Source organism: Lagopus muta, chromosome 2 (genome assembly GCF_023343835.1).
Source record: "Lagopus muta isolate bLagMut1 chromosome 2, bLagMut1 primary, whole genome shotgun sequence".
NCBI classification, from domain to species: Eukaryota; Metazoa; Chordata; class Aves; order Galliformes; family Phasianidae; genus Lagopus; species Lagopus muta.
In genome coordinates, this window is record NC_064434.1 from 93,564,513 (window position 1) to 93,583,679 (window position 19,167).

Consider the following 19,167-nt stretch of genomic DNA (forward strand, 5'->3'; position numbering starts at 1 on the left):
TTTTATAAAGTTAGCTTTAAAATATATTTGAGAAGGGGAATCTCGCTAATAACCACAAGCCTCTGATCTGCTAAGTGACTTAAAACCAAGACGATTAACAAGTTAAAGGTGGTGGCCTCTCTGTGTCATTAAATTATATAATTCTTCCACAGATCTGGCACTTTTTTGCTTTGAAAGTGGATGGGGAAAAAGGAAAAGCACGACAGGCCTCGTGTTCTGGGAGCTGCGTGGGACACAGAGTGGCATTTGGTGCAGCCAGTGACTGTCCTGTGCCATGCAGCACTGGGCACTGAGACTGCCCTGTGGAGAGGGGAGGCAGGAGCTGAGCATCCTTCAGAGCAACCAGGGTTATTGTTAATTATGTTTCTTTTAATGGCTTTTTAAGAATTTAGTGACATATTCACTCGGTTGTGGAGCTACTGTGTATGGGAGGGAAAGGCTATTTTAATTCTTTCTAAATCATTCATTTGCACACTTGTCTTCTTTGCAGCCTTACAGGGAGAAAGCTGTCAGTGGCTGAGTGCAGGGATCAAGGGGCAGGCGGTACCTACAGGAGCAGAACGTGTTGCGTCTCCCTCTTGGGAGTCTCAGAAGTAGTTGCACACTGCAGGGTAGCAGCACGTGATCCTCCCTGGGCCCTGCTTGTCTGCTTTGAGATCTGTCCATACTATGATTACTTTTCAAGCAACAGTTCAGTGGCCAACTTGTTGGAATTTAACAGGGAAGTACAGCACAGTCAAGGACTTGCATAACGTGGGGCTGTTGTGTGCCAGCACAGAGCTTCTTAAGCATGCTTGCAGTTTCTGAGCTCAGTACAGAGCTCTGCTGAGAAGGACTGGGGTTGTGGTTGATTAAAAACTTAACGTGAGTCAGTGGTGTGTGCCTGCAGCCTGGAAGGCCGGTGCTATCCATGAGAAGAGGGGTGGCCAGCCGAATAAGAGAGGGGATTGTTCACCTCTACTCCGCCCTCATGAGGCTACATTGGTAGTGCTGCAACCAGGTCTGGGGCCCCCAGCACGGGAAGAATGTGGAGCTGTCAGAGAGGGTCCAGAGGATGGCCCTAGGGTGGAGCACCTCCCCCAGACAGGCTGGGCTTGTTCAGCCCAGAAAATAGAAGGCTGTGGGCAGGTCTCATTGCAGCCTTCCAGTATTTAAAGAGAGTTTATAAACGTGAGGGAAATCAGCTTTTTAGACAGTGATAGGACAAGGGGGAATGGTTTTAAACTAAAGGAAGGGAGGTTTAGATTAGATATCAGGGGGAAGTTCTTCACTGGCAGAGTGGTGAGGTGCTGGCACAGGCTGCCCAGAGAGGCTGTGGATGCCCCTTGCCTAAAGGTGTTTAAGACCAGGTTGGAAGGGGAAGAACACTTCCTGCAAGTTTGTATTGGAGAAGAGCATGCAAGCTCTAGAGTTCTCTTTGGTTCAGTCATCAAGCACAGTCATGGATTATTTTATCTAACTGAAGTATATGCTGTAAGCTCAATGAAAAATAAATGCATGCTGTATTTGCAAGTCTAACCTCACTTTCAACATAAATATGCAAGACATTTTAATTTATTGGCTCCTTCTGTGGCTGTTCTGCTTTAAAATAACCCCAACAAATGATTTCATTGTTTTGGGTCCTTGTGTTTCTCAGTTGCACTTTGATTCTGCATTGTTAGAGAATCTCAAGCGGAGGGCACAGAATAAATTGCTGTGTTGTGCTCTCTAAATACTGATTTTATTGTTTGTTTTTTTGTAGGCTAGAAATGTCAACACGGGTGAGCTAGCAGCAATCAAAGTAATAAAGTTAGAACCAGGTAAGTGGTCACTGAAAAATATTTACGTTTGAAATATTTTTTTGTAAAATCAATTGAGTTTAGTATTGAAAAAGGGATAATCACTGTTTAAGTAGAGGAGAAAATACTTTATTTCAAAAACTGACATACATGACAGACAAGATATGAGAGGAAAAAACATTGGTTAAGGGAAAGCTGATTAAAATTTCAGCATGAGTTGGGTTTTTTGGCTTTAAGTATTGTATTTTCAACTCATGTGGTATGAAAATCTGCACAGAACAAAACAAGTGAGGAAGACAGAAAATTCCCCTGGAGAAAATGAGAGGGAGAAATAAAAGAAGGGTGATAAAATAGGTGAGCGTTAGTTGAGTATTGAGAATTGAGTAAATTTCCTGCAGTTCTCTGGCAAACTCTGATTAAAACTTTATTATATGATAGATTTTTGCTTGAACCATGCTTATGTTGTTATTTTATAAGTGCATATGCCAGCATTTCTGTTGCAGGCATGTAAGTGCTGTTCTGTTGATATGGTAGACGTGTTGAACATGAGTGCAGTAATTTGGGGAGTAAAATGGCCAGCCTTTTTGTTTGACTCTTTAACTGTTGGTGTTCCATCTCAAGGCTTATGTTGAGGTAAGTGATGGAATGCTTCAAATATTAGCTGGTTTTATCTTTACAGAGTTTGCAGCTGAGAACTAAAAGGAATTATTGCTTTTTTTTTTTTGTGTCTTAGATTCTGGAGGTGTAGGTATGTTTGAAAATATAAATTCAAGACACGACAGTACATTACAACGTAGTTCCAAAAGTGTACGTTCATCATGCAGCTTTTCATCAAAACCATGGCTTTGATTGAATCTGATGGTTGTGTCAAGTTCTGCTGCTGTAGCTCATTAGAGCAGCTCCCATCATTGGAGGACGTGGCTGTGCGCAGCGCGGGTTTTCTGCAGCCGGCTGCGTATCCCTGTGGAACTATAAAGCTAAAGCAGGGAAAGAGAGTTGCATAGTGAAGAAAGGAGAAAAGACAACGTCAGCCTTTCATGTAATGCAGTTTTTCACTTAGCTGACTCCTTGCCCTCTTTTGGAAATATGGAGTGGCTTATTACATGGAGTGGGACTCGCTGAATGACACTGCGCGCATTATCTGAACAGCAGGCAGCATGAGGATGCGCTGCTGCTGAGGGAGCTTGCTCTTGTGCTGTGTTGGCAGGGATAGTGTCTGGCATCTTGCAGCTGAATCAAGTATTTTTGGCAGCCTTTGGGCACTAAGAGGAGTACAAAAAGATGAGCTTTAGTTACCCTGAGTGCTTGGTGAGCTCAGCTTTTCTCTTCGTAATTGTCACTTCTAGTTGGAGTAGAGGGTTGACTCACAGCTTCATAAGTGTCCACGTTCCAGAAGGGCAGTACTGGCTTACATGTCAAGTTTTGCAGACTTGGGGACAGTGTGAAAATGAATAGCTAATTGTGGTTGGTGTTCGCACTGTTTTAATATTTTGGATGCAAATGAAAGCACCCTTGAATGCTGTAGGAATCGCTGAATCATAGAGGTTGGAAGGGACCTCTGAAGATCATCTCGTCTCAACCCCCTGCTAAAGCAGGTGTTTCCTGACATAGGTTATACAGGAGCTGTATTCCTTCACAGCAGTACCTGCTTTCATGTTAAAATATTTTCTTCTTTGCTCTTCAGCATTTGCTTGGAGTATTTGGCTAACAGGAGAGTCAGGATACAGCATGCCATCAATAATAAGCAATTGGCTATGAAGCTACCTTGCAGCTTGCAGTTTCAAATTTGCTTTCAGTAAATATAACAACATGTGGATATCAGATTTGAGGTGCCAAACTGTTAGATGACTGGTATGTTAACGGTTGGGAGAAACCCAACCATATTTACTTAGATAATAGGTTGGTCAGTTCTGCTGGAATTTATTGTGTTACATTTGAAACTTAGCAACAACTGTATCTGATAAGTGATTTTTGGGTTGTGGCAGCAGATAAGTAGAAGCATATTGTCTATATTGAGCTTTTTAGACAGCAGCTTTAGCTCCAATTAAAAAAAAGTCTAATTTTAGAGTTTTGCTGAAGTGTCCTATAGCAGTACAGAAGAAGTTTTGACACACTTTGCATTTCACGTTTCTTGAATTTGCTTTAAGTGTCTCTTAACCATTTGGCTTCATGAACAACTTTTAATTTAGAGCTCCAGGCTTATTTTAGATACAAGTCCTTGAAACCAGTAAGAATGAGTTGTTTTTTGTACTGTATGTATTTAGTAGCTAAGCAAACTTCAGAAGAAATCCTTCAGAAATAGCATACTAGAATAGCTGTAGTTTGCTCCAGCTTGAGAGATTTCAGGAGAGTGCTACTGAAAGGCAAAGGAACATTTGATGTGTTTCTCAAAAATAAAGGCTGTCAGGTGTGTTATTGGCATTGTCTTACATCTTGAGTTCCCTCGCCTTCTCTAACTTACTTACTAAATCCCTGCATAACACCGCTGAAACAAAAACGTCTCTGGAAAATAGCATTCAAGGTGTTCCATTTTGTGTACATCTATCTCAATGTATGCATCTGGTAGGAATCTTTCATAGAAAGGCAAGTGCAGCCGAAGTACCAAGTCATAAGATGTCTGTCAGTGTTGTATCTGTATGTAAGTTATGAGCAGTCCACAAACGTGTGTGCTTGTGAGTCTGCTGAGAAGTTGCTGCAGTACCATAGAGTGGGTGTTTTGTTCAGGAAGGTGATAGGATGTACGTTGGACACACGGCCAAAAATAGCATAGTTTTGTCATGGTTGAGGAACCTGGAGTGTTGGCAGGGCGTATGTAGATGGACAGAGCGGGGCCTGAGGGAAAACAGAGCTGAGGAAGATGTGACACCTCCCGAAGAAGTATCCACAGATGTGAAGTCTGTCTGGCCACAATGAGACTTACTATTTGTAAGAATATTGTTACTTATTGCTAACAAGCATTGATTTACAGTTGTTTTCTATGCATGTGAAACTAGCAGATAATTTTAATTCCTCAACATGCTTTTTTTGTAAACATGTACTGAATGTCTAGTTGAAGTGCAGATGTGGGCCAGGCCAATGATAATATTCATTCTTCTTTTCAGGAGAAGATTTTGCTGTTGTGCAGCAGGAAATCATTATGATGAAAGACTGTAAACATCCAAACATTGTTGCTTATTTTGGCAGCTATCTCAGGTACGGTTTGGTTCTTTTGCTCGCTTAAAAATGCCTCGATATTGACTTGAAAAGGATAGGTCCATAGGGTGACAAAGGCAAAACACAATTTGCCTAATAAGTACTATCTCCTTATTTACTTTTTTCACTTTTACTGTGAAATCTGTTCACCTTGCTGCAGTCTCTTTCTAGAAAATAATGTTTCTCTCGAAGTCTTTCAATGACTGCAGTTAAATCTGTTTCAGTGAAATGTCTCTTAAATTTGCAGAACTTTATGTTGCATAATACAGAGTTTTTGGCAATACGATGACTTAATTGTTCTTGCCACGTAAAATTGTGACAACATGAAATTGAGTGTTATGGGGAAATAACAAACCACAATTCTTCATCTCCTTTTGTTTTCATTTTCACCTCGTTTAAGAGTACTGGTGCTATAATGCTTTGTAAAGGAGAGGCTTCTGCTTGCATTCAGGTATTCACACATCTTTTATCTGGAGCAGTATAGATAGAACGCTGTAGCTCTGCAATCTTGACAGTATGCTAGACCTTTGTAGTAGAAGGATGCTAGATTGAGGTATTCATGTGCTTAGTAGCCTTCAGCAGCTCCACCTGAAGTTTTCCATGATAGCCATCTGCTGTAGATGAAGATTTTCAGCAGTATTGGCCAAGTGCTTCAGAGAAGATACATGAAAATAACATTTGTACATGAAAATGTTTGAAATTACCATCTCTGAAGAAGGAATTTGGCTGCTTTATTTGGTGTGCACCTTTTCTATTTAGATCTAAAATACTATTTCTATTATTTCTATTCTATTATTAATACTATTTCTTTTACCTTAATTCCAGATCTGTTAGGGCTTGTGAAAGCCCAATTATTGTTTTCCTTACAGCTGGCAGGCTTGGTGCACATTTGCAGTACTGGGGAAGAGCTGAATGTGCACTCCCTGGCTCACTCAGCCCTTGTGAGGCGTTCCCTGTCTTACTGTAGGTGATCCAAAATGGAATGTTTAAGTGAAGAGCATGGAGTGCTCTCTTGTGCTGGTGGTTACCTTGGCGCTGAGTGCCTGTGTTGCTGCAGTTGGTCAACGGGAGCCTGCCAGCATCAGGGAGGCAGCACTGGGAAGGAGGCAAGGCCCTAGCAGCAAATGCTGGAGGAGTGGTTGTGTGCCTAGTAAGGAGTGCGGAGGTGCTCTAAGGAGTTTGTTCTCTCTCCATCCTGAACACTCAACGAAACCGTGTGTTATCAGTGGCGGGGATTCACTGTGTTGTACTCTGTGTAAGGATATCCTTAGCTGTTTGATGAGTAAAGAAGTAAGGCATGCTCGGATGTGGTTCAAGTCAACAAGACTTGGGTTTTAATTAAACGTATGCTATAGCCATTTCAAAGGGCTGTAGTGGAAAACCTGCTTCACTGCCATAGGTTAGTGTGCATTGAGGATGTGTCCAAGAGGAAAATGAATTTTCAGAGTAAGATAAAATATGCTGAAAGAACAAAGAGGAAAGCAGACCATCCGTGGTCAACAGATCGCTGTTAAATGAACATCATGCGTGCTGTGTGCTGGTTGAGGCAGGGAGTTGTGTTACCAAGAGCACGTGGTTATGTACTGCTTGTATTCTGAGGCACACAAAGGGAGCAAAGTCTGATTATAAAATCAACAAGGCGTGCTGTTCTGGCATCCCTTACCTCAGAGGGTGCTTGTCTTGGCAGCTTTAATGCTGAGCTGAGCTGTGAGCTGTGTAATGCATGGGTTTGTGCGAGTGTGTGTACAGATAGACTGCGTTCATGTAGGGACTTGGTCCTCCAGGCTTCCACTGCAAGTGTCTGTGCTTCAGTTTGGACTGCTTAAGTTTAACTTGAAGGTCACTTGCATTCAGTGCAGTGCTGGCAGGCTTTTTCCTGTGCACAAATAATCAAGTCTTAATACTGATATGTGCCCTGAAGTCACATAAAAGATTTTTTGTATTGAGAATTTGTGGAGTTGTAAGCTGATGCCAAGCAGAATAACAGCTTGTCAGGTGGCCAAGCTGGCTCTTTAGGAGAGCATTTGGAAGCTTGGTGTTATGGTGATGAAGGTTTTTGAATTAAAATTGCATGGTAAAATTGTGTAGTTGGGATCAGATACTGTCCCACTCTCCCATTGTACCTCCTTAATCCTATTCCCAGCCTCAAAGCCTACTGTTCTTTGGCAAGAGAGCACTTTCTTAAGATGTCCTCTTTCACATGGAATGCCTTTCTGCACCTTTCTGCAGTACTGAAAAGGAAGCAGTGTTGCCATTTCTCTTGATGTGAGACATTAGTCTTGCATGCTACCATGACAAGGAAGTCATTCTTATAAAACTGTAAGGAAGACTGATTTTACAAAAAAGAAGTCACTGAATGGAGGAGGGGAGGGCTTACAGTCTGTAGTGCTGTTGGATTTACCTTGAGTTGTTTTTCTAATGCTTAAACTTGTGATAAGAATGTGCCTGCTCCACTTGTGGCTGTTTCTGGAGGTGAGGTTGCTAGCGTTGTTAGAGACACTGACACATGCATCCAGCCGCCTTATCAGCTGTGTTTAACCAATCACAGTGGGAATGGATTGCTTAGAATCACAGAATTGTAGAGGTTGGAAGGGACCTCCAGAGATCATCGAGTCCAACCCCTCTGCCAAAGCAGGTTCCCTACAGCAGGTCGCACAGGTCGGCATCCAGGCAGGCCTTGAACATCTCCAGAGAAGGAGACTCCACCACCTCCCTGGGCAGCCTGCAAGTATTCCTCCCTAGCTGCACGACTCTACACTTGCTTTTATTGAACCTCATCCGGTTTCTTACTGCCCAGCTCTCCAGCCTATCCAGGTCTCGCTGAATGGCAGCACAGCCTTCAGGCATGTCAGCCAATCCTCCCAACTTCGTATCATCAGCAAACTTGCTGAGGGTGGCCACTATCCCCTCATCAAGGTCATTGATGAAGATGTTGAACAAGACCGGACCCAGCACAGACCCCTGGGGGACACCACTGGTTACAGGTCTCCAGCCAGACTCTGCACCACCAATGATGACGCTCTGCCAGTCAGCCAGTATCCAGCTTAGGATAAATAGAAGAATGCAGTTTGATGACTTTTTGAGATTTCATGTGAAAACAGACCATGAACAAACATTTTACAAACTTACAAAATTGTTAGATTTCACTTCAGTGTGAGTTTTGAGATTTAATTGAAACCTCTTGTGATACTTGAGCTGGAAATGCTTTTTCTGTATTAAGGGGGTGAGGAGGAAAGTAGTTTTCCTCCAATCAGAGGAGATAAGAGGCATATCTTGGCATACCTGGAATTCAGTTTTGGTATGTACAGTTGTATTTTGATGCTCCTGTGCTTCTGCTTGGTCCCTTTCACACATGGTATACTGCTTCTCTTTTGTCTGGGGAGTTGAATGGCTGCCTTTGAACCCTCTCATTATCTGACCTTTTGTTTTTGTAAAAATCTTTCAATACTAAGAAAAATACCATCATCCTATGCTTGGCATTTCACTGTGTGTTGTTCCTGTGCTTTTCTTCTGTTTACATATGGATTTCCCAGGCAGTTGAATTTCTGCCATGCTGTTAGCCTAGGTGTTAGGTTGCAGACTCTAAATGGTACTGTTGATCCTGTCTCTGTGTTTTGTTTGCTTTGCTTGCCATTTGCTCTGAGGACTCAGACAACTGTATATGTATGTTGTAACTGTTGATTACATGGCTCTTCACCGTTTCTCAGAGCACTTAAGCACAGTAAGAAAAGGTTAGTGAGTCAGAAATAGTCTCCTCTTTTCATGCTCTTACATTTTTTAACTTTTCTATAGGACTTTTCTACACTGGGAATTTGTGCCCAATGAGTGAAGTTGTGAATTTACAGCATGTAACTTTTTCATATTTCCTACTGTGCAGGCACTCTGCTGTTCCAGGGCTGCTGGGATTTTCCTAGCTTTTCCCCATTTCCATGCTGGCATCAAAACAGGGTGCAGCATGGGCAAGAGTGACTTTCATGTGTCCCCATCTGAGTCCTGTATTGCTGTAGGGAGCAAGCACAGGTCTTGCAAGTGTCTTTCTGGTGACTTTTTCACTCTTGTTCCACTTGCTGATATGGGTAATTCTGATGTCTTTCACAAGTACTGGCATCATTTCTGTCTGATATTGATCAGTTATTTCAATGAAATGTCTTTGTATTATTTCAGAATAGCAGTGCTTTAATTAACCCTTAAAACTGCATGCTGTAACTGACTTCTGTTGCATGAAACCTTTTTAATATGTAAACAATGCCCTTCCTGTCACTTATAGAGGCATCTAGGGCACTGTCTTAAGGAGCACATTGAGGATGGACATGTAGGAACAGGGCCTGTTTTGGCTGTTACCTGTGAGAAGTACATTGTGAGAAATACAAGCAACTTAGAAGGGCAAGGAATAAGGTCATGGCCATGCAAAATGCTTCCAGGAGTGTTGGTGTTGCTCACAGGAGTGTCTAAGCTATTCTCACAAAGCCTTATGAATGCAACAAACCCCAGACCAGGGGCCGTAAGCAAACTGCAGAGCATCACCAGTCTTCCCTTTGGTTGTCCTGTGTCTCAATCTGCCCTGAGGTGGCTGAGTGTGATTTTTCTCTCCTGTGTGTTTTGAAGGCCAGGAATGGCCAGGTTTGTCCCAGATTTTCTGCTCTACAAAGTGCCTCTCTGCCTCTGCACTTGTGACATCTGTCTTACCAGTGAAAATTACTAAGTGAAAATGGAAGATGAAAACCATAACTATACCTTTTGTACTCTACTGTTCCTTTGATTCCTTCAGTCTGCTGCCTGTTCCTGGAAGGAACTTTTTACTGTGGTACAATGAATCAAGCTGAATTCATTCTCTCTGTCAGAGAAATGAAAGAGCTGCCATGTGCCCCCTGCCACCCAGTATACCCACAAGTATTTTCCAGGGAAAGGACATCACCTGAGTAGTCACTTAGTCACAACAGGGGCTCCATTCTGCCCAGCTTTGGCTGTAGCAGTAGTTTTACTCCATTTGTTGTGAAAGAAATTGAGTTGAAAGGTGTCCCTCGGGCTTTCTGTATTATGAGTTTGTTTCTTCGCCTTGTTTGTTTTCTTTTAATTGTTCTGTTCTGAAAGATGTGGAGGGGAAAGGAAAATAAAAAGGAAATAAGAACCCACTGTATTTTCTCTACCCTCAATAAAAGTAGATTTAATTTGTATAGTACATCTTCAACAGTGTTTTCTGCACACACTTCTGTTGCTCTAATAAATGCTGGAATTTTTGGTTATTTTGTTATTTATTTTGACAGTGAATTATCACATAATGATTCAATCGTTTTAGCTTATACTTCTCACAGCACAGAGCTCGTAGCGTTCTGCTTTATAGTGCTTGAGTTTTCTGACATGTTTTACAGATACAGTTCAAATCTGACAGGCAATGAATGGTTTTGTTCACTTTTTAGACGTGACAAGCTGTGGATCTGCATGGAGTTTTGTGGAGGTGGCTCTCTACAGGATATTTATCATGGTACGTCAAGACCATAATTCCTTAAAAGCTAAGTAAAGCTTGTTTTAAGAAACTGGAGATGATTACAGTGTTTTGGAATCAAAGAGGATGAAGCTTAAATTTAGTATCCATAATAATCCACTGAAGGTCAATTTTAACTTAAGTATCTGTGCAATAGGTTGTTTTTTTTCTTTTTTGAAACACAATGAACTGCAGCAGGGTGGAGTAATAAAAGTTGTTTCCTTCCTTCATCAGTTCGTGTACCAATCACTGCTTTCCTAAAACTGTAAAATTAGACAGTATTATATAGTTTAAAAAAAAAAAACCAAAAAGCAGGACAAAAACTTGTATCATGGTGTGCTGTGTTCATAGTCATCTCATTTTTGAGCTTTTGAACTTTGTTTTAATGCAGTTGATACCACAGCCTACAGGTACCTGGATAAACAGGCAGATTAGCACTAATGCTCTTGTCCTTTCTGAGAAGTGACCTTCTGTATGTTAGTGATTCAGTAGTGCCCAAAGGGCCTTGTCAGTGCATGACATGTAAAAAGTAAATGTGGCCTATGTGTTTGCTTTAGACCTATGTGCCTTGGGTGATTGAATAATCAAGGAGTGTCTGCAGTTCCATCACATGCAGTCAAGATTAGTCAGTTGGTTGCTAATTTTTGACAGACCAAGTCACTTCTAAGAGTTTTTTATTGCCCTAGCAATAAGATTTGCTTAGGAAATGACTATGCTACAAACATGTAATGGCTCTGTGATTGGGAGAGAATGTTTTTCAGACAGGAAATCCATCCAGATTTTAAATAGTGAAGATTTTCCATGTTAGGTTCCTCACATCCTTCTCGTGTACATAAACAGCTTGCACATGTTTTTTACATTTAACTCGGGTGCAATTAAGACAAGGCAGCGATTCACAGATTCACACTGTGTCACATTGCAGTCATTTGAATGTGTTCTTGTTGATCCCTCACATCTTCACCAATGTTGATGAGAGCATGGTGCCTGATAGGCTTTGTTTTGTGGAACACCTGTAGAGTAGGAAATGAGCTCATGTGGCTTAAATGCCTGAACAGATGTCGTACAGGAGCTGTTTCCTGTCGCAGCTGATTTTTTGGCTTCTCTGCCAGCAGCAGCTAGAGTGGAAGGTTCTTTTCTGATCTTAATTACATTACTAAGTTCTTAACTCCAGTTAAACAATAGGCCTCAGCAATTAAATCTAAAGTAAAATAATCATTCAAATTAATTCAGTATCGGTTTCTCAAAATAAACATGGGTTTTGAAGAAACTGTAGTTTGGTGCTTGATTCTTAATTTTTAAACTCCCTACTCATTCGTGAAACCACATCCAACATTTCTGTTTGCAAGCTTCTCAGGTTTTGTCCAGAAAACAATGAAGACTGCATGTCTGGTCATAAAAGCTTTTAGTCTCAGGATCAAAGTCAAGTGACCGAGGACAAGTTGTAAGCTGTTCCTTGCTTGTGGTTCAGTGTTTGTTTTGCATTTTTGTTCCAAATGTAATTATTTTAAGAAACTTGGGTGAGTTGTGACCCTAGAGCAAAAGGGAAGACTCTTGGGTAGCTGCTGAGTCTGCTCAGAGGATGAGAATGTGGAAGGGTGCCTGGTGTGGCAGGCCCAGGAACCTCATTTTCGGCAGAGCATGCGGAGAAAGGACAGAGGAGCTTCAGACAGCAGGTCGTGTGGCTGCAGGGGAGTAAAGGGGAGAGAGGAGGTTATAAGGGGTGGAGCTTGGAGGGGCTTTGAAGTCCAGGACATAGGAGATTTGTGCAAGGGAAAGACCTGTGCTTAAATCGCTGCTTCTGTTATTATAGAATATTTCTTGTGGGTTTTTGGTTTTTTCCTTCCTTCTGATTGCTTTGAGATTAATGTATCTGGATGCAAGCAATTTCCATTCCAAGAGGAGTAGATAATTTTTGAATTTGAAGGCATTTTGGTAGTTCTTGTGATGTTCCTTCTGTGGGAAAGTGTAAACGTGTTCACGGGGTGATTCTACTGAATCCTCTCAGTGTGAGTGGAAATTGAGGTATAGGTTTGGGAAGGACAATGTCTTACCTGATACTGAGTGGGGTTTTTTTTCTTCCATTTCAGTGACTGGACCACTTTCAGAACAGCAGATTGCCTACGTTAGCAGAGAAACACTACAGGTAGTGTACACTAAGGTTGTGGTCATATACATGTAACTGTAATGTAAAAACATTAAAAGCTAACACTAAAGCTGAAACTACGTGTCCTGTCATGAAAGTGTGTGTTTGGAGGGCTTAGCGTTTTTCTCTACTGCGGAAGTCCTCTGTTGTAGCCTAGAACTGGTTTGTTTAATTGTCTGACCCTAAATGATCCAGGATCATTTGAGGAAAACTGTCACCTACTTTCTGCCATTTTTTTGTTTGTTTTAAAAGAGAGATAAAAAGCAGTTTATTTATATGTCAGTATTTGTGATGCAAGTTAGTTACTGCAAGTTTGAAGAAAAATGTTAAGGCTCAGTTTTGTGTATCTGATTGATACGTGCCAACAAGGAGGCAAAAAAGTGTGTATACTCAAGGTGTTCTAATTATGGTCTTTAGTCTCTCCTCGTGGTTGTGTTAACTTTCATATTTCTTTCTTAAACAGAATATTTAGCTCACCAGTAAAACGTCACAAGAACCGTCATGTCATGTCTTGGTTCCATGTGAGAGAGCAGCTCTTGGCTTCCACTGAATGCTGAGCTCTCAAATACTGTTTGTTGAGAGCCTCTCGCTTTCAAGATAGCTCTGTCCCTGAGCCAGCTCTATTGCATGCCACTGACCATTTCTCTGTGCTGTGCCAGAGATTGCTGTCTTCTGACTTCCAGGACATGTCATTTTCTTACAGTAAAGTCTTGACTTAACTAATATGCAGGAGTGGTTTGTGGTTTTTTGTTTTGTTTTTTGGAATCTCGAATACCTGAAGTTAGATTTTGAGGTCTGTATTTAAAAACCCATTAAGTGGTCTGATGTCAAAAACAAAAACAAACAAACAAAAAACCAGTCCCTGTCAGTTCTGATTGGAATCAGTGATACTGATTCTGAAACTATAGGTACTGTAATATGGAGCTTCCATGATTATTTTTTTGTGCTGTTGACATGTGGAGATGTACATGTGAAAAGTGCATGTGTGACACTTCTAGTTAATGCCTGTTGTTGCAGTAGAGGAATTGATGCTTCAATGGTACTCTCTACTAAAAGCAAATTGAGTCCAGTTTTGGGTATGCATGCATCCCTGCAGTGAGGGCAACAAGGTCTGTTGATCTGTGTAGGTATCTTCAGCCATTTGCCTCAGAGAACCTGTGCTAAAACATTTCTGAGACTTTCAAGGAGTTTGATTGCACCATTAGTTAGTACTTTTATATTGCATTTGGGTTTTAATGAATAACAAAAAATAGCCCCAAACTGCATTTTCAGTGGTACTGTTGCCAATCCATACAAAGAAAACATTGACCATTTCACTTGAAAATCTCAAGTACTAAGTCCTGTAAGCTAGCATTTCCCATTTTTCCTGCTGATAGGAATAGAACTATCCACGAAAATGCTCATAATTGAAAAGGATCCTAATATTGTTTTTTAAATCAACTATGTGATGTCTTGCTGAGGTAATTGGGAGTTGAAAACAAAATTGTCTTAATATGGATATCTTCAGTGAAATGTAGTCATTGCAGAGGCTGATGATTGCAGAGTGCTGCGGATGTTTACCCGCTGCTTGCCCATGAAAGAGGATTTCAGAGATAAGCCCAGTGTTAGAAGTGGTGTGCTGTGTGATTCCTCATATGAGGATTTGACTGTATAGTATTATTTCAGACCTCGTGTTGAGGCACTGAGTCCTGAGATGTCTCACTGCCATTACCACCTGCAGAAATGCATGACCTAAAGTTGAAGCAGAGCATTAGCCCTGAGGAGCTGCCTGCTGGTGTCCTTCTAGAGTTAATTGAGGCCTGTAGTGGCACAGGTGATCTCTGTGCCAGATATCTGGTGATCAGACTGCTGAATAGAATGCTGTTAGGCAATTTAAGGGTAGCTTGCTCTAAAAAGGTGACAGTTAACATATCCAGACAAAAACTTAACCAGAAAAGTCTTTCCTCTCAGTGGGCTGATGGTGATTGATATTATTCCATTCCGCCCCTGCATTTAGATGTTACACTGCTATGTACGTGGAATTTCCAAGTGCATTCAAGAGTCACTGAAATAAAGGAATGTTCTTCAACCAGAAAGTTATTTAGGTGACTGAATTGCATACTAAATATGTCTATTAATTGAGTAGGAAAGGCATATTAAGTAAAATACTGGATTTAATTATTGTTTAACTATTTTTTGCAGGGGCTCTATTACCTTCACAGTAAAGGAAAAATGCACAGAGACATAAAAGTGAGTAAAAACTGAATGAAATTTTGGTGTTTTTAGGATAATCTATATCATCACCTCTTAAGAGTTTTTACTGTTACATGGAAGTTTTGGGGATGCTTTCTAAATACATAAGGTTTTTCTGTTTATTGGAATAATACTTTCTACCCACCAGAAGAAAAATATCTTTCCTTAAAGTGCATGGGAATCATTTGTTCTTTTAATTGGAGCCACACACTTATTTTGAGCAGTGCAGCAGAATTTTGGCATCAGCTGCTGTCCAGTACAGCTTGTATTCAGATGTCCAAAAGGATGCTTTCTGTACAGAAGGAAAGGCTTGGTCTTTTCCACACCCTTCTGAGAAGCTTGGTTACCCTTCTGACTGAACCAGCGAGTAAATGGAACTGTTGCTTGGCTTCTTGCTTCTTTTCTTGGTGAGCAGATTGCAGGGCAGTGGCTGCCGTTCCTTGTGCTCCTTACAGACTGACTTGTCTTCTCCTTCACATCTAAAATTAGAGAGCACCACAAATCAGGCTCTTAGCAGCGACTTCCTTAAACCTTCATCTCAACAAAGCTGTATCAAAGGTGGCTTGCTCATACTATTATACTCCCTGTTAATAGTTTCCTTCTGATACTTCCTGTTGACTTTTTGTCCCTGGGGTTTTATTACTTACTGTTTGCATTTCCAAACTGTTCCCTGCTCAGATTCCAACTTTAGTTTGGCAAGCTACCCTCCTGGAAATATGTCAGCAAATTACTGTATTCCTGTTCTTTGTACTGTTGTACGTGCATTTTTGTTTATCTGTGTTGTGTTTCTTTCAAACTGGGGATGCAGTAATGCATAGCAGCTTCAACCGTAGGTGCTTTAGTACAGGTAAACTCCAAGTCATCCTTGTTGTCAGCAGGAGGATACTTGGGGATACTTGGGTTTTGTGCCACCAGGCAAATAATTTCTGAATGAGAGATTAATTTGGATGCTAAACTTGAACATTTTTCGTCATACTTCATGGGATGAGAAATGATGCTTGTTAGGCTGCAGTGCATAGATACTCATTTCTAAACAGAAGTGTGCTGATGAAAACATGGAATTGTATGTTTTTAAAACAAGAACAAAAATAAACGTGAGCATGGAAAAATACTATCTTCACCTGCAGCTCTCCTGACTATGAAGTTACATTTGCTTCCCTCAGTAGCTAAGTTATGTACTTATGTACATATATAAGTATATAACTTATATATGTACTTTTGTACTTACCTGTTCTGTTAGTCTTGAAAGGTGAACAAGGTCAAGAGCATGTTAACTGGGCCGTCACATTTATTTACCCAGCTCCATTTATGAGGCTCATTAACTGCAGTGTGCAGCATTTGCCAAAGTAAGCCTTGCAGCTGGAGCATGACTGCAGGCCTGACTTCTTCCCCATGCAACCCCCTACCTGTATGAAGGCAGCTGTTTGGGAAGCCCTGTGTGCTGCCTTTCTGTGCAGTCTGTGGGCAGGGCTGGTGGCTGTAGCACAGTCTGGCTGTGTGTTTGGCCTGCTCCAGCCTTTGCTCGGTACTGCTTAGAGCTGATTGCCCCCTTTGGAGCGGGTTTGCTCCCAGTTCTTTCTTGTGGCATTTTCATGGCACCAGCTATCATTTGGGGTTAGCTTTGGTTATTGAGCTGCTTCTGGAAGTGGTGCATGTAGCCACGCAGCATTGTGCTCTTCAGAGGGAGAGCTAGCGGAATCTCTGCTGCATAGGGACAGAAATAGTTTTGTTAAAACACTGGAGTTTCAAGGGAGACCCTTAAGGCTGTAATTATCGTGGCCCTGAAAGGAGACAAAACCAGCTTGGCATTTGAGAAGAAAATCAAATTACTTCCGTTGTGACCTTTAGAGTTCCTGTTTCCTTTCAGTCAGTGTAAATAGAAAAAAGAAAGTAAGAATTCATCTTCATAAGCAAATCATCAGAATTCTGCTCTTTGAGAGAGCTTTGTGTCCAACAGGGAACTTTGTAATACTGTGGGCTAAAGAATACTAAACTTAACATTCATGAAAAATACTGAATATCTGAATTCCTTTATATAATAAAATGTCAAGTTACTATTTCACAGGCATTTCCTTTTAATGCTACACATTTCTCAAATGTACAGTTTTTGGTTTATCTTTTCACCTCTAATTTGCTGTCATAGATCACATAAAGATTGGTTTTATATAGCATACAAAAATCTGCCTGTTTTAATTCAAATACACTGTTTTTTTTTTTTTAAGGGAGCAAACATTCTTTTAACGGATAATGGACATGTAAAATTAGGTAAGTTAATAAACAGTCTGTTAATAACTAAGTTGTGTAGTCTGAAAACAAAACCTTACTATTTTTGTCTGATTACATAAGAGTTTGTTATGTAAGGAATTAGCACGTCTTTTTCTATTGCTGGTAAGATCTAACTCAGCAGCACCAAATTATTGTCTTAGGAGTAATTGGAGTCTGGTTTTGCAGCACTCAGGTAAAACTTCCTGAGGTTGCAAAGATGGGGTGGAAGTCAAATCAAAGGTTTTAAAAAACTTTTATTGAAATATACCATCCAGAGTTCTTAAACGTGAAATATAGCTTTAAAAACTGCCTGAAATAACCCCTTGGATTTTATTAAATGATGTATTTTAACTCAGTAAAAGAATGCTTGTTGTTAGAACTTCTGTGTTATTCCTGTGTTTCTTGCCCTAATGAGAGGGGCCTCCACGTTTGGTAGGCAGCTGAGAGGAATTAATCAAAAGTATTTGAGATTCACCAAGTTTCCATTCTTTGCTTTTTTTGTAAATTATTTTCCAATATATTTAGGAAACTCATACAGTGAAGAAATCAAACTGTCATGTTCTTAGAAAAAAATGAGCTGCATCAGAACAGTTATTAATGATCTTTATTTCTTATAGCTGATTTTGGAGTATCTGCACAGATAACAGCTACAATTGCCAAAAGGAAATCGTTCATTGGCACCCCATATTGGTAACTGTGTTTTGCTTCATCCTCAATATATACATAGCAAACATCATTCTGTTGAAAAATTGTGTATGTTAAAGCATGCCACAAACTTTCTGGATAGACTCATCACAAAAAACTGATGTTTGTGGGATTGTGTCTTTTTTCTTTAATGCTGACCGTTAGTTAAATCATTCAAATGCTCTGAAATGTTGAAAACCGTTTGGATGTGGTGCTCAGGGACATGATTTAGAGGAGGGCTGTTAGAGTTAGGGCAGAATGGTTAGCTTGTGGTTGGACTTGATGATCTTGAAGGTCTTTTCCAACTTGAGCGATTCTGTGATTCTATGATCCCATCTGTGTGCTGCTATTGCTATTGACTAATGATTGCAGTTTAGTCTGATTTTAAGTATGTCTGCAGTTCTGTGTTTTAACTGTGATCTTGAATTTTTTTTCTTCTCAATTTCCTTTTTGGTGTCTTACATTTCTTGCCCTTTACCCCAGATAAGTCTTCTCTGTAACTCTTCAGTTGATAACAAGTTTCATTTGTTCATCTTTGTGGATTCCTTTGCTGCTTGTAAAATGTTGTTTCTAAACTATGTTGGTTTTTTTTTTGTTTTCAAGCAAGAACTAAAGCGAGAAAGCCCACCTGAATACAAAACTGAGTTTTTATTGTCTGTACTGTATCTTTATTCTTCTCTCTGTCAACTTTTTTTTAATTTATCTTTTCTGAAGTTCAGCTTCTTATTTTCTCCTCTCTTTGAACTGAAAGTGATTGTTCCCTTTTTTCTTTTAAAGTACGTGATACTCATCCTTCACTGTAAAAGTAGCAGCTTTGTATGTTTCCTAGAAAGATGCTCAAAGTTCTGTTATGTGGCAGCATAGTAAATACAGGGAAAATGTGTGGATGATAAAAAGCCAAGTTCAAATATTCGGTCTTTGAAACAGATTGCAGCACAGCATTTTTAGCATTTTTCTGTAGTATAAGTCACGCCAAGGCACAGATTCACTTCCCATTCTGAGTAGCACAAATACCCATCAGTCATGATTGTGTAACTGATTTGTTGCTCTGTTTCCTGAGTAAGATGTCTGGGTGGCTTGAGTCCTGACCTGGATGACTGTGTAACTTCCAAATTGCACCAGGGTTCTCAAATGACATGCCGTAACCTTAAACAACAATTATGAAAGCTTATATCAGTTAAATACTTACAAAATGCATCAGTTTTCCATAGCAAGTCTTCTCAGATTTGGGAGTGGAAGCAAGTAAGGAGAACTGTTGAGACTGTACAGAAGTTGTAATGTGAAGGTTTGAGTGATCCTTATAGGTGTCTGGGCAGGGGAAGGGAAGGGCATGGTAGTGGGATGGGGGAGAAGTGAAAGGCCAAACTGCTGTGCAGTCTTGTCAGTTCTAG

At 40.5% G+C, this 19,167-nt stretch overlaps 1 protein-coding gene across 3 annotated transcripts in view; it reads left to right on the forward strand.

The window, feature by feature from the left end:
- Positions 1–19,167, forward strand: part of MAP4K3 (mitogen-activated protein kinase kinase kinase kinase 3) — an 81,044-nt gene that overhangs the window by 7,398 nt on the left and 54,479 nt on the right. For all 3 annotated transcript variants that reach the window (XM_048935036.1, XM_048935037.1, XM_048935038.1), the window contains exons 2-8: positions 1,742–1,799; positions 4,880–4,970; positions 10,388–10,452; positions 12,540–12,595; positions 14,777–14,824; positions 17,050–17,092; positions 17,710–17,782. In XM_048935036.1, the coding sequence (XP_048790993.1) occupies positions 1,742–1,799; positions 4,880–4,970; positions 10,388–10,452; positions 12,540–12,595; positions 14,777–14,824; positions 17,050–17,092; positions 17,710–17,782 (434 nt within the window). The remainder of the gene's footprint in view (positions 1–1,741; positions 1,800–4,879; positions 4,971–10,387; positions 10,453–12,539; positions 12,596–14,776; positions 14,825–17,049; positions 17,093–17,709; positions 17,783–19,167) is intronic.